At 56.4% G+C, this 14,741-nt stretch overlaps 2 protein-coding genes across 2 annotated transcripts; one reads left to right on the top strand and one right to left on the bottom strand.

Annotated features, from left to right (window-relative positions):
* Positions 1 to 4,119: 4,119 nt before the first annotated feature.
* On the bottom strand, positions 4,120 to 8,920 carry VOLCADRAFT_86858 (uncharacterized protein; the record flags this gene model as incomplete). The annotated part of the gene is made up of 7 exons (XM_002946452.1): positions 4,120 to 4,145; positions 4,881 to 5,647; positions 6,090 to 6,262; positions 6,725 to 6,890; positions 7,108 to 7,547; positions 7,735 to 8,298; positions 8,771 to 8,920. 7 exons carry the CDS (start codon positions 8,918 to 8,920, stop codon positions 4,120 to 4,122), a joined length of 2,286 nt encoding a protein of 761 aa, XP_002946498.1.
* A 2,322-nt stretch (positions 8,921 to 11,242) lies between these two features.
* On the top strand, positions 11,243 to 13,677 carry VOLCADRAFT_32542 (uncharacterized protein; the record flags this gene model as incomplete). The annotated part of the gene is made up of 6 exons (XM_002946624.1): positions 11,243 to 11,353; positions 11,430 to 11,560; positions 12,069 to 12,182; positions 12,452 to 12,547; positions 12,832 to 12,892; positions 13,543 to 13,677. Coding segments are annotated over 6 exons (648 nt in total), but the record flags the coding sequence as incomplete, so codon positions are not given.
* Positions 13,678 to 14,741: the final 1,064 nt, after the last annotated feature.

The raw sequence follows: 14,741 nt of genomic DNA, 5'->3' as shown, positions 1-14,741 counted from the left end.
CAGGCGCCTTCAAGAGCCGCTACTCAAGAGCACGGTCGGGGCTTTGTATCGCCCAAGAACTCGGCACGTTTCCCTCCCGCCCAAACCGCGTCTCTAAGGGGTCGCTGTTGTTCTCTTCCGCACATCTTCCCGGTCCCTTCCCGGGACACTTCTTTTCCTCCGCTTCTCCTCCTTCAAGCTGCCAAACGACGGTTGTGCGGCATTCGCAGTGCGAAGAGAAACCTTCCTGACACAGCCCGCCCATCTGACCAGACACGCTACTATGATACATTTATAAGTTGCCCCCCAGGTAGAGACCTGGCAGCGGCCAAACCACAGTTCTTGCTCGGAAGGGGTTGCTCAGGGCAGGAAGGGAGCCGCATCTCCCACCTCCGCTGCCCACACAGCGGCCAACCACGACCAGCGGCCTTTCCCCCCTTCGCCCTCGCCCTCGCCCTCCCACCACCACCCCACCCCCTAGCCAAGTCGTGTCCCCCCACGACTGCTGCAAGACTGCGCATCCGGCTCGTGCATCGGGCCGCGGCCCAGCAGGCACAATATTGACCTGGCCCGCGTCCTTCTGGCAACAGGTCGTCAACATTTTGACCTCGTTCGGCTGAGTCCCGGACCACGGAACTAGTCAGCTCAGTCAGGGCCATGCCACTGGTCCACTGTGTCCAATGAATGAAGGGGAACCGGAAAACGAACGGAAAACCGTGGGTGGGTGGGTGGGTGGGTGTGGGAGAGAGGGAGGGCGCTGTGGATAGTCAAACAGCTTTTAGCAAGTCTCGGCAAGGAGCGAATAGGACAACATGCGGAGGCGCGGCGAGAAGGCGTCCCTGGTAGTCCCCCGATCGAGTCTACTGTGAAACACGTCAAGAGTGGAAAAACTGAGTTCAATTCATATCCCTATCCAATCCTTATGCAGTAATAAATCATGATCCTCAAATTCGGGACTTCTCTACTCCGCCGTTTCAGCGACATTAATGAGATACGCTATCGCAAGTTTGACCTCGGCATACAAGTTACGCGACTTGTCACAACCACACACAAGGTTGACCGACATTCCCGACTGGAGCCGAGATATTAAGGCTATTTACGGGTTCCAACAGCAATATGGGTTTTCGCAGAATTCAAAACGCCCGCAATGCGCGCGCAGGAGGATTCCAACGCGGTTGAGTCCTGACGTCCGTACACGACAGAAGCCGCGGCTCTGGCTCCCGCGCCCTCATCATCCCTAACCCAACCCGGACGTCTGTCTCTCCCACATAGACCTTTGGGATACCCGCCAGGGCATCCTGATCAATTTGATTGCCATATGCTGCACGGCATGTCGTACAGATGCCGTACAGATGTCAAGCCATGACACCTTGCGGTGAGGCTACTTGAGATCCAAATCCGCGGCGGCGGCGGACGGACCAACATCACTAGCAGCAGCAGCAGCAACAACAATCACAACAATACAATCCGCAGCCCTGCCATGCATTGCCAACTATCAGTCAAAACAAAGCCGTATACAATCCAAAATAGCAGTTTTCAGCAATCCCTTGGTTTCTTCAAGCGTCTTCATTTATTCCTCAAACAGTAATATAGCACATTCAGGCCGTGTGGTGCACGGCACGTGGATATCCAGCTCACACGGGCCTGGCTGGCTATAATCGACAGCCCTAACAGCGCTATCGAGACCTGCTTCAATGATACCGGCGCGGGTTGGATGTCTTATTGAAACCTTTTCCAACCAATACATACATACATGCATACATTTGTAGGTCAGGCATTACTGGTAAAGCACACACTGCTGCAACCGGACGTTCCAGGATCGAGACCTGTCAGGGTCGAAAATCCTTCCTATGGTGGAAGGTAAAAGTGTCGATAGTCGATGGACGGTGGTAACCCGGGATAGAGATCACCTGCGAGCTGACCAGGAACGGAGTTGGGCCGCCGTTGATCCCGCAGATTCCGTTGAATGCAGGTGATGGGTGCGGAACCTGAGCGGTCCACTAAGAAGTTGTCTAGGGTGACTGGATGAGGGTGCCCCAAAATACCGGGGAAGGTAGGGCTTCCCCGGGTAGCGGCCACAGGGCGAAGATATGACCCCCCTGCCCCACACATCATACATACAAACATGCATACATACATAAACATACAAACGTGCACACGCCGGCGCGCCAGGACATGCAATTAATCTAAACACAAGGGGCACAGCCACCCGGCGCCTCGCCAACCCTACGCCCGCCAAAGCCACCAGTCGGTAATAAACCGCTTCTGCCACCAGGCAGCAACAGCAGCAGCAACATAACCCCCCCATAACAGGCTGCGAGAGCTCCGAAAGGCCCCCCACACCACCGCCACATCCCACCAAACTTAACAACCCAGTAAACACCGATTGACACCACCCACATCTGCATCTCAGTAATAATGCATCTTCATAGCATCGAGATAATGTCAGACAGAGGTCCAAGATCCATGATATGCGTTAAGAGACATTCAAAACTCGAATCACGGAACCCTGCATAGATACGTTCAACCGCGTGTGGCTTCCCCGCCCGCGGCCCCCCGGCCCCATGCACGTGCAGTCTAGGCAATGACAGTTCAATAACTACTCCACTGGGTGAGGCACCCAGTCCATTACGTAATATATGCATGGCGCAGCAGGTGTTAACAAAACACACACATATGTGCATAGATACATACATAGCTGGCAGAGGTTAAGGCCTGACTTCTGCTCCCAGTTGACCCAGTCGACCCGGGTTCAAATCCGCCTGCCGGCTCCTCGGGTGTTTGAGGAGTGATGAAATGGGAGGTGGCCCCCCATCTTATGGACGGTGTAGGACGTGATAATATCAACTTGCGAGCTGACCAGGAACTAAGTTGATGCGCCGTTGATCCGCTAGATTTGGTTGGATGCTGGTGGTGAGTTGCCGAACCCAACGAATACATTCTGAAGTCGGATGGGGTGACGGATTAGGGTGCCCCTCTAGCAGGGGAGAGCAGGGACTGCCCCGGGAAAGGGGGCCGCTGGCGAAGTTAACCACCCTGTAACAACATACATACATACATGCAGGGCCGATTGCGGCCGTGGCTTTGCAGAGTCCGCAAGGCGGCTGTGCTGGCCGCGCCTTTCAAAATGATGCAGTATGCGTTACGAAATAGCGTACATGTAGAGCTTTATGGAGACCAAGTGGGGAGGGGCTTATGGGGGTTCTTTCTTTGCGTTGTGCGCTGGGAAGCAAGGTCGGCTCGCACGGGAGGGAGCAAGAGAGACTCCGGATCGCCGTGCCCGTACGGTACGGCACAACCGTCACCAACAACCCACGCGCCAACCAGGACTGTACGTTTGTAGGTTTGCATGTATGTATGTATCCTAACCGTGTTTTTCCTTCACTTCCCTCCGCACCGAAACCGCCTCGTCCGCTGAAGTGATGCGGTACGTACGGCGCGCACCCCTCTTTCATCACCCACACCATCCACATCACCCACGTAAAAACGCACGCGCAGAAAGTACGGAGTACGGCTCGAATCATTAGAATAACAAATGACGCAAAGTTCGCATCATCCAAACCTACCAGGCAAGGCAAGGAAAGGAGGGGGAAAAGGACAGCCGCTGCTGTGGCAGCGTTTTTAGACCTCAAGCCGGAGCCTTCCTATCAAAATGTACGGCTCTCAAAAAACGCTAAAAAAATGCCCGTAGGACTTTCATTTCTCATTGCCCAGAACCTAAGGTTGCTTAGGCCTCCAAAGGGCAATCTCCTGACCCCCACCTACAACAACACGTCTTCAGGTCAAGTGGAAATGTTCAGGAGCCAAGCCAACCTCTCCTTCCACGGCGTGCGCATTGCAATGGCATGGCAAGTACTGAGCTCTCATACCCTCATGCGCCCACAACTCTCAACCTTACCACACACGCGGGTGCGCGGGTGTGCCTTGTGTGGCGCGTGCTTTTCCTTGCACCACATTCAAAAACGGCAACAGCGACGGAACGGAAAACCGCCCAGAGGCTGCATAATACAGATTATATAATCTAAAACCAATCAGTTATGAACAACTAGCAGCTTGTCAGTCAAAGCTGCTGCAGCGACAGTTAAATCAGTTTCGGGAACCCCATGTGATGCGGCCGCGGTGGCGGCACCATCAGCATCATCATGCCTCTTGCATCAGCACCAGCACTGCACAGCACCAGGGGAAAATAAACAGCAACATAAGCACCAGCACGTTCTCATGATCCTGACCACCACCGCCAGACTGCTACCGTCAGACTGCTACCGCCAGACTGCGCACACCCTCACCCCTGCACCTCTTCACCCCTCTCTTCACGCCTTCTCGCGGTAAAATGCGCCGCGACACAGAGAAAATGAAAAATCGCAAGCACCCAAACCCGCCCTCCTAGGGCTACTATTCCCCCCTACTGCGCCTAATCAGGACACACACAGGACACAACTGGATGCGCTCAATACGCCTTCTGCATCATCCCCAGCTGTGGCTTGGGGGTGGGGTTGGGGGTTTACATGCCTGCAGGCCGCGATGGCGGCCATGTGGCAGGTCCACGTCACTCTGGGGGATAACAATCCCTTACCCCGGACCCCGAGTGAGTCCCTTCACTGCAATACAGGCCAACATCACTCAGGCTTGGAATGTTTTTGCTACCCTAGGGCAGTCATGACCACCATCGCCATCGCCGCCGCCACCAACACCACCAGCGGTAGTGGTGGTGATAGTGGTAGCAGGGCCGCTGGGCCCAGTAGAGGACGGGGGGAGACCCAATGGATAGCGGGGCACTGCGGGATTCAGCCGGAAAGGGCGGGGCTGTTGGCGACCCACAGCGGAAGAAGACACGTGCAAGTGTGCGCGTGTTCGCACGTGATCCCTATCCCCCGGGCCTCAATGCGCCGCCGCCGGCGTACCCATACGCTGCAGCGTCGCCAGCAACCGTGCAGCACGGCCCGCCGTCCTGCCGCCGCCGTACACACCACCGCCGCCGCTGGTGATAGCGGAGTCTTCGCCGCCGCCGCCGCTGCCGTCGACGCGAACCCCCCCTTCTGTACTGAAGGCGGCACGAGGTGAGCCGCCGCTGGCGGAGAGCGGTGCCGCCGCTGCCGTACCGGGTCCCGTCCAGGCGGCACTGCCGAGCACCTCATGTACGGCAGTGCGCCTGCTGGCGGAAACGGGACCGCTGCTCTGCATGTGCAGCCTGCTCGGCGTCGGCGCGGATGGCTGCGGCAAGCTGGGACGGGGCTCCAGGGTTGGCGTGATGGCCGCGCGCTGCGAACGCCGCGAGGAGTCGCGAGAGGGCGGCGGCATCTGCGATACCTGCTGCAGCGGCAGAGGCGACGAACTGGCCCCGAAGTTGACCTGCGATGCCGAGGACGAAACACGGCGCTCGCCGTCACCTCGCAGCCGTGCCGCTGTCGCTGCAGCGGCGGCGGCGCCGGCGGTGCTTGCCCCGCCGCGTGTGACTTGAAAGCACCGCTCGCTGTCGCCTCCACCTCCACCTCCACCTCCACCTCCTCCTCCTCCGCCATGTCCAGCGGTACTTCTCGGAGAGCTCAGAAAGTAATCGGATGCCTTGGGACTGGCGAGGCTCTGTCGGCTGGTTGCTGGCGACAAGGGCCGGGAGGTGGAGCTGCCAGCCAGGAGCAGGGAGCCGCTCTGAAAGGTCGCGTGTGAGAACCTGGGGCCCGGGTGAAGGGGGAGAGCGGAGAGACGAACCACAGACAAGAGCGTGATGCTGATACCAGAGATAGACAGACACGGGCGAGTGCCCCTGGGGGGTGACGCTTAACCTGGGGTTGGGGTGGGGAATGTCCGCGGAGTTGCACAACGCCGCTTCGTGCACGCGGTTCGTGCACGAGAAGTTAAGAGGGCAAACTAGGTAGGGCAAACTAGGTACGGCAAACCCAGTCAACCTGGGGGGAAGGGTGAGCGCCTCATCACCAACTCCCTTCACATATCCGTGTGGTCGAAAGGAGTACGGTGTACGAGCCTCTGGCACAAAACACATCCACCTCTCTCCCCCTTCCAGGGTGCACTGAGTTCGTGCACACACACACACAGATCATTAAAACACACACACGCACACACACACGCGCGCGCGCGCACGCATATACACGCACTTGCGGCTGAAGGACTTGTTGGGTACGTAATCCAGACGCCGGGAGCCCGATGACACAACGATGACGTCACCGCAGTCGTCGTCATCCAGCGGACCGGCACTGCCGCCCCCGCCCCCGCCGGTCACACGGTTCTTCTGTGATGATTGCGCCCTGAGCAGGTTGCCTCGGGAGGGCTGCAGGGCCAGGGGGGAAGAAGACACAGCAGTAGCAGCATCAGCAGTAGCAGCAACAGCAATAGCAGCAGCAAAACAACGAATCAGACCACAGGGGGCGTTTCCGCGGGAAATAAAGGTGACAAACCTAATAGCTTCCCGTCAAGTCTAATGTCCAGACGCAACACACTCGTGCAACGTGGCGCATGCCGCGCAAGGGTTACCCAAGTCCAAACCCGATAAAATTGACATGGGCGTTCATAAAAACAATACACCTGAGTGTTAATGTTAAAAAATAGTCGGGACTGCTGGGTCCGAGCCGGTTATGCTGTTATGGTGTTAAGAGAGGAACGCCATGTTCATCATCATCATCATCATCATCATCATCATTACCCCTCCATGGAAAGGGGGTCCCCGCGGCAATCGTGACAAACCCCGTCATGAAGTACAACTCCCCCCCCGCCGCCGCCGCCGTCGCGCCACCTGCGACTTGACGGACGGCACGTAGTCAAGAACCACAGGTACAGGTCGAGCGGTGTCGTCCCCCTCCTGGGCCGTCAGCGCAGCGGCCCGCTGGCGACCCATCGAACTCTCCAATAAATTGTGCCGTACAGGCCTGGCGCCTTGCGACGGTGAAGAACAGGACAACCTGAGGATCGAAATGACCACCGTACGACACATCATCATCATCATCATCATCATCAGCATCAGCATCATCATAAGTTCATAGCACAGCGCGATGCGGCACGATGAGAGATAGAAAGGAAAGCGCCGCAGTGACGATGACGATAATGCGTGCCAATCATGATTATCGGGCGCTATTGCTGCAAAGTAAGCCGCACCCCCACCCCCACTACCACCCGCACCTGGCCTCTTCCAGGTAGTAGCCCAGGTCGCTGTTGCGTGTTCCCCCGCCGGGTGCCCCCGGCTGCAGCGGGGACTGCTGCAGGTACGACGCTGCGCTGTAGCGGTGTCCCGCCGTCTGCGCCACCAGCCGCTGCTGCTGCTGCTGCTGCCCACCGCCGCCGCCGCGTCCGACCTCTGGGTGGCCGCTGATCAAATTCGGCAACGGCAGACTGGTCAGCTCGTCCGTCTCTGAGCGGACCTCTGTAATGCCCTCGGTGGTGGGCCCCCCGCCATCGGCAGCACCAACATTTCCGGCGGCGGCGGCGGCGGCGGCTCCGCCGCCGGCAGCTTCGGGCCCCGCCGCCGCCGCTTTGGTGTGAAGGTGCATCCTCGATACGGACACCGTGCGGAAGCCGCTGGCGGGGTCGTCCTCCCGGCGGGGAGTGTTGCTAGCGCAGCGCTGTTGGGCGATGTGGGGGATGTCGTGGTGAAGCGGGGGCGGGGGGTCCCGGTGGGAGGTAAAACCCTACCCCCTCCCCTCTCTTCCCCCCTTCTCTCCCTTCCTGGCCATGTGCACGTCCGGGCCCGCACATGCCAGGCCATACACATGCCCCGGGTGATGCCCCACAACCCCCCCCGGTGCCCACCTCCATCCTGAGAGCGCCATCACGTCCTCCTCCTCCTCCTCCTCCTCTAGAAGCTGAATCAGCTTCTGCTGCCATGATGCCGTACACCTGACCCAGATCGCCCTCTGCCTCCGCGTCTCCGCCACCTCCAGCTCTGGCTCCCGTTCCCACCCCTGGGCCCACAACCGCCATTCCATGCATCAAATCACCGATACCATCACCCAGCGGTGTTACATCTTCCTCCGCAAAGCTACTGCTACTGCTCCTCAAGTTGCGAGCCAGCCTTCCCTTCCCTACACCGGCTCCGCCGCTGCCGCTGCCCCTGCCACCAGAGGCGCGGCTGCCAACGGATTGGTTGCTATTGCGGATGTCGCGGCAGGAGTCCGAGGCGCGGCCGCCGGCTGCGTCGGCGCCGTCGGTGTCGCCCACGTCATCGCTGGGTTTACGTGGAGCGAAGGCCCAAGCGGGGCTTACGCTTCCCTTGAAGTTTTTCTGCAGGATGGCCAATCTTTTCACGGCCTCCACGCGGGAGAGTTCAAAAGAGTCCTGCTGGGGACCTATCGCCACGTTCCGCAGGGCTATGTCCTGTAGCGGGGTGGGGAGTCGGGGACAAGAGGGCAGGAAAGCGAAGGTTCGATCGCTACAGTGAATTTTACAAGGGGGGTGTTGAGTTAAGTGAAAGGTTTTAAGCTCCGTTTGAAAAGCCTATTGTTGCAATACAATGGATAGGCTTTTCAAGAGGTTGTGGGTTATGCAGAAACTGGCGTTTCCTTGCGAAGGCCGCACGCCAGGCCATGGGACATAACAGCGCACTGAAAGAGAGTTGGACGTAGCAGAACTTTTATAGGACATTATTTCTTTTCTAGTATAATGTGCGGGGTATTTCTTCGACATCGCTGCACCAACCTGCATGAACCACGTCTGTCTGATACGTCTGGAAACCGTTCCGGAGCGTGCAAACTCCGTAATTGCATCCTTCGTAAATCGCCTTCTACCCCTACACTCCGCAACTGAGCCCAGGGACAGACCGCGAAGGCGAGCAGTCTAGCTTCCTCACCTTGCTCGCTTTCGCACCAGGTAGATGGTCTCCGGGGTGGGCACCTAGCCCAGAAGCTGGCGCGAGCCTTGCGCTCTTAAAAGCAGCTCGGGTTGAGTCACGCCTGTCCTCAACCCCAAGGCGGCTAGCCAAATGCGCAGCAAATCCCATGGTTGAGTCCCGTCGGCTCGGGTCTGCCTCTCCTTGTGCAAGAAGCGCACTTGCAATTACATCGGCTGTGCTGCGTTTGCCGGGTTCCGCTAATGAGAGCATGTATCGTTGCGAGACGCCGGCTGGTCCCGCGTCTCCACCTCCTTTTCCATATGCTGGTCTGCTTGCACAAGTGCCCATCCTGACCAAATTAACGCTTCTCAAACAGAGCAGGAATTGATATGCACCTTATTCGATTAAGTAGCGGCGGTAATGAGGAAGGAAAGACACGCTTACGCAGGCTTGATGAATTCGAATGGTTGGGTACATTCAAGGAAGCCTTTAACCATACGGTTTTGGGTACAATGGAGTATAATGTGCTTAGGATGATTCCCCCATTACGCAATGCAGGAAAACTATTGTAGAACCGAGCTGCTAGTACGTCTATGCACGCAAATCTCAGACAACACATTCTGTTGAATCCTCCTGGTAGTCCTGCCGTAGACCGTGCCGTAGCTCGTCCATAAAGAGCGGGCACTGGCGAATGCACGTAACGTCCAAAGCCTGTCTTTAAATAAATGGAGAAAGGCGATCTCAGGGTTTGAGAACGAATACCGTTCGTAGGAAACGACAAGTGAAGGACCACACGGACCACACGGCATGCTTGCGGTTGAAAAGACGTCGCACCAAAAGGATCTCTGGCTCCATGATCGTGCGTTCCCGGATGCACAGTTAGGCCCACATAAAATCTATTCATTAGCTGGCCCACATCGCTACATCCTATACGGTTATCGGGACTTACCCCCCCAGTAAACTACATTCGTAGTAAAAAATAGCGGTACGATGGTGAATAACGTGCATTTTCGGGATTCGGGAGAACTATATGCAGTCTCGTTCAAGACCGTTCCGCTGACAACACGTCTCAAGCTGTATTTCGGAATCCTGCTCCGAAAATCCCCACTTTTGGCAGCAACCCAATTTTGGACCCGCATCCCATAATTGACAGTCGCCGAATGGTTCAGAAGCCTGCTGCATCGTACAGAGTCCTCGCTCTTTTGGCAACGAGCTGGATGAATAACCTGAAAAGCTTTAGGCCTTGCGCAGCGGCCTTTCTGCAAGGGCTCCGCCTCATTCCTCTTGAAAAAATTGGCGCCGTTCAACCAGTCAGCTCCTTCCCAGTTCATTACAGCACAGCGTGGGTACTCCCTTGCTTAATCGAAATGTGGCCAGAAATGTGGCCAGAAAAACGCCAGGATTACCACCCCCCAGATCACAGATCAGTATGTCCACTGCTTGCTGTGGAGAAGTGTAAGCCTGCTAGTTGTTTTATTCCAGGAGAGATTCTCCCTGAGGGAGATTTTTGTGACATCCACACGCCGATACCTCTCCTTCCCAAAGCGCGTCGTGCCAAAACAAAAAAAGAGCAGACTTCACTATTTTTTGCAAACATTATCGGTAGGGAAGGGGTCTTTAAAACTAAGCATAGCGGACAGCGCTCTGGAACGCACAAGCTGATGGCCACGTGTCACACACGCATTTGGGTTTTCTGCAGGAAGATTTGCAACGCCCTTTACGTGCTGATTTTCAAGGCCAGGTATTAGGACCCGCACTGCACATCAATGAACACGACAGCATGTTTCCAACAAGTCAGCAAGCCTGTCAACCCTAATGCAAGAAAGCACTCAGGGTACCAGCCTGTCGCAGGTTACCGATACATAAGCCTATCGCGCGTGACATGTCCCAATGTAATGCTGGAAGCTCTGTAACTCACCAGCTAGGCACACGCGCACAGCAGCGCCCTGTTTATTACCAAAGCCGTCCGGCCCAACTGCACAAGATTGCCTTCCTGTTCTCTGGAATTCCGGATAACTCATGGGTTTCGTGCCAGCCAGTGCTTTTACGTGTCTACCTGTACATGATTGAAATAACAAACAGTAGGCAAAGGATAACCGTTCAAGGCTCTTCAAACGGTTGCGAAAACGACGGATGATGATGATGATAATTGAGCTGATCGAACCGATTACCAGAAAGTCAACCAGAAAACGTACGCCAGCCCCCTCACCATAGAACACTATTGCAACTTAAGCGCTTTAACTCACAGCCTTAAACACATATGCAAAAATGATGACTGCGTCGCTGCTTTCGAATAGGAATGCCTCAGTTCGTGTGCCAAAATCGGCACTTCGTCAGCCCTTTTGGAGGGCTGTGCGGCCATACCTGTCGAACAGTGAGCCATGCGCTGTATACGCTGTGCCTTCTCGTCGGACTTTGTTGACTGAGCCGGAGACTGAGACGGAGGCGGAGGTCGATGTCGTGATCAGCCAGTTTCCCGCGCCATCTGCTGGAGCATTCCTACCGGACAAGCGCGCATTTCGGGAGGAGCACAGGATTCGGGGATATGAAGTAAGCCCTGACCAGCGGGCAACTATGGTGACCATGGCTAACTTGTTACAGGTAAGTTCGGAGCATCAGGGTTATTTGCGCCGCGCTGTAGAAAGCCATTGATGCTAAAGGCGTTGATGCTGTGCAGGAAGTGGCTGGTAACCACGCCGTCGGCATGTGGGGACGAACTGATGAAGGCTTTGCAAACCTTCCCAGCATGAAGAACGTTCTCTTTGTGATGACAAGATTACAAGTGCGGATGTTTCAATATCCTAAATGGTGGGCAACTGTGACCAGTGCGTTTCTGCGCTGTAACGCTTGCGCGCGCTCCGGCACTAGGGTCAGGCGTTATCCCCTACTTTCAAAGCTGCAAGGCCAAGAGCAAGTATTGACCCAGATGGGCTGCTTCCCACTGGTCCAACACAGAAATCCACACTGCTTTTCAGCCTGAAGCCTCACCGCTTTCAAGGCTCCGCACGGACTTCACGAAGGAGGGTCAAATTTGTTGGGGTTTGGACAGGCGTTTTGCACAGCGGGGCCTTCTAGGCTGTGATTACGCTGGCCCCACGCACGCATCCCCCAGAGCACAAAGCTAATGTTGCGGAGCCCTCTCGACACTGTCATCCCGATTATCAACGCTCCAGTCACTGCAGCCCATCGCCACTCGGTGCCCTGGAATTCGCTCTTGGCTAAGCGTCCTTGGCCGTTTTGCATCCGGCTCGCCACGCCGCCACGCCACGTCATCTGCCGAACTGATTTAATATCATATGTGTGTTGTCATCCCCAGGGGCGACATCGTTGACATTCAAACGTACTTCACGGAGGAGGGCCGTCTGGCGTTCCGACGAGACTGGAAAGTAACTGACGCAGCCACGGGCACGGTGTTGGGCGCAGCGACGAGGTACGGAGCGCGCGACAGGGCGTGCTCTTCCGGTGTTTCGTGCCCTCCAGAACAGACGTACAGCTTACAGCTTACAGGAAGCAATAACGCAATCCTTACGGCATCCTGGGTGGCGTACAGGGCCGCCTTCCAACCTCCGAGCGCACTGCCTGACTCCCTGGCTGCTGATTCCACAACATTTTTGGCCTCTGTCCACATGTTTATCATGCGAGACGTATGCGTACGATAACCCGACCCCTCTCCCCGCCTGCCTTTTCAAACCTGGGCAGCACCTGGGTGACGATCAACATGGAGACACGGCGTCTCTCAAAGCTTCCCGACAACCTGCGCAAGCAGTTCTTGCGGTTTGCGCCGGCGAGCAGCAAGTAAGCATAGCATAACGGGCGAGAGGATGGCAAATTTCCACTCGCGCAGCCTTGCGCTTTGTTCTGCGCTTTTCGGCCGGTTGGGTACAGCACCGGTAATGCAGCTCCAGCGGCTCCTACGTGGTCTTCCTTTTTCCTGGGACCCCCGGGGGAAACACCTCGTTCATTTGTGTGTATGGGTGTTTGTAGACCTGTAGCGTCAAACAGACCGCAGTTGTGGCTGAGGTCCGTTCACTCCCGCACACGTCATTGTTGTTTTGGACCTTTCCGTGCTTGTTGGTTAGGCACGTGCTACCTGCCGAGGAGACGAAGCGGAAGCTGCCTGACATGGACATGCCTGGCCAGGTGTGGATGTGGAGTAGGAAAAGGAAGGGGAGGCGTGGGATGGCGTTGAAGCTGGGTTAGATACTGCCCCGCCCAGGCCTCGAAGATGTGCACCTGATCTGTCATGAATACATGGCAAGTGCGCCCAGGCGACATGGAAATCGCCTGAACCACGTGACTGTGACCCGGAGGGCAGGGTGTGTTGTCTTCTGTGTGTACGAAGCATAGGATGCGATGCATAGGAAAATTCAAGAGAATGGGATAATACAGTGAATGACGACGTTTTGACAAGCAAAATGCCTCGTAACCAAATGTGCTGTCCAGTGCCGGAGGCACCTGTCCTGTCTATGCCTGCCAGGGTGAGAATTAAGAAACGATACGTAGTTGCTGCTGCACGGTGGCGGATGCTGGCGATGGGCGGTGTATTCTCCATCGCGCTGCCCGCCTCCCTGCCTGGCTGATTCCCACTCACCTTGGAGCACAGCTGTTGCTCCGGACTTCGTATGTCGTGTGTACTTGGCAACTTTTGTTCGCTTCTTTCGCACACTTAGAAACAGATGAGCGCCCAAACCTCCTTGGTCTCTGCACAGATTTTCCTGGACGTAAATCAGCCTGCATCCATAACACGTATTACAGCATGCCACCCATGCCGGGATGTAACCGCGCCGCAGGTCCAGGGTCCGAAGCAGGTGGCGCGCCGCAGCGACATGGACATGAATGGTCACATCAACAATGTGACCTACATTGCATGGGCGCTGGAAAGCGTACCGGAAGACGTCTATCACACACATCACCTGAGCGAGGTGCGCGCGAGGGTGTGCTGCTGCTGCTGCTGCTGGTGCCGCTGAAGCTTTGGGTCTGATCCGGATGTAGCACTTCTGTCCTCTCCACACCCCAACCTAACCTTATGTCCTATCCGGCTACCCAACGGGTTTGTCTTTTTCTCTTTCCTCCTCAACACCGCCCTGTGTCCCCCGACCTGCCCTGCCGCGCCCTGGCCGGCTCCATCGAGCAGATCGAGATGGACTTCAAGGCGGAGTGCAAGGCGGGTAATACAGTGGAGGCGCATTGCAACTTCCTGTCTGGAGGGGGCCAACTGGCTCACGAGGGGGACGGCAGCAGCCATGGCAGCAGTAGCAGCAGCAGCAGTACCGGGCCGCAGCAGCTGCACCTGTTGCACTTGTTGCAGAAGTGTGACGTGGACGCGGGCTGCACGGAGCTTGTGCGGGCACGTACCACCTGGAACCCTCTGCGGCCTTGACAACTTGGCGCAGAAGAAGTGGCGGCGCAGGCAATTGCTGCTGCTGGTGCTGCTGCAGCTGCTCTGAGGAATGTCATTGGGGCAGTGTGACAAGGAACGTGGTATGATATTATCTGTCCTGTATTACCTATTTTATGAGAAGCGCCGAATAGTACACTGTTGGGTGGAGTAGTTTGGCTAGGATGGACTTTTTCATAGTTTAATAGCTGGTAGAATGCGAAAGGGTTTGCTGTGGGTGGGTTACGGCGGATGCGTGCCAGCCACGTTTGGCCTTGCCTACGGAAATGCGGGAGGGGATAGAGGGTTGGCAGAACCACCACCAATGATGTATTGGGTGCTGCATAGCTCCATTAGATGGGGGCATTAAGAAGATGCGCAAAGCACATTTGTGATGACGTGCCCTGCGTACTACTATTACTGTGTTGCGGCAAGGGGCGAAGAAATTACCCGGAAGAATTAAGCATTGCTCTGCAGGGGTGTGTACGGAACTGGGGAGGCGTTGCAGCAGACATGCCGTGTAGGTGCGTATTCCCATGTCGGCAATGGCATCACGTGCACGTCGCGTGCCGTGATATGCAAGAAGGTATTCGGGTGTATGTGTATGTGAGA

Source organism: Volvox carteri (genome assembly GCF_000143455.1).
Source record: "Volvox carteri f. nagariensis unplaced genomic scaffold VOLCAscaffold_3, whole genome shotgun sequence".
In the NCBI taxonomy this organism is placed as follows: domain Eukaryota; kingdom Viridiplantae; phylum Chlorophyta; class Chlorophyceae; order Chlamydomonadales; family Volvocaceae; genus Volvox; species Volvox carteri.
Note: the sequence above shows the minus strand (reverse complement) of the source record. Positions and strands in the feature narration are given on the sequence as shown.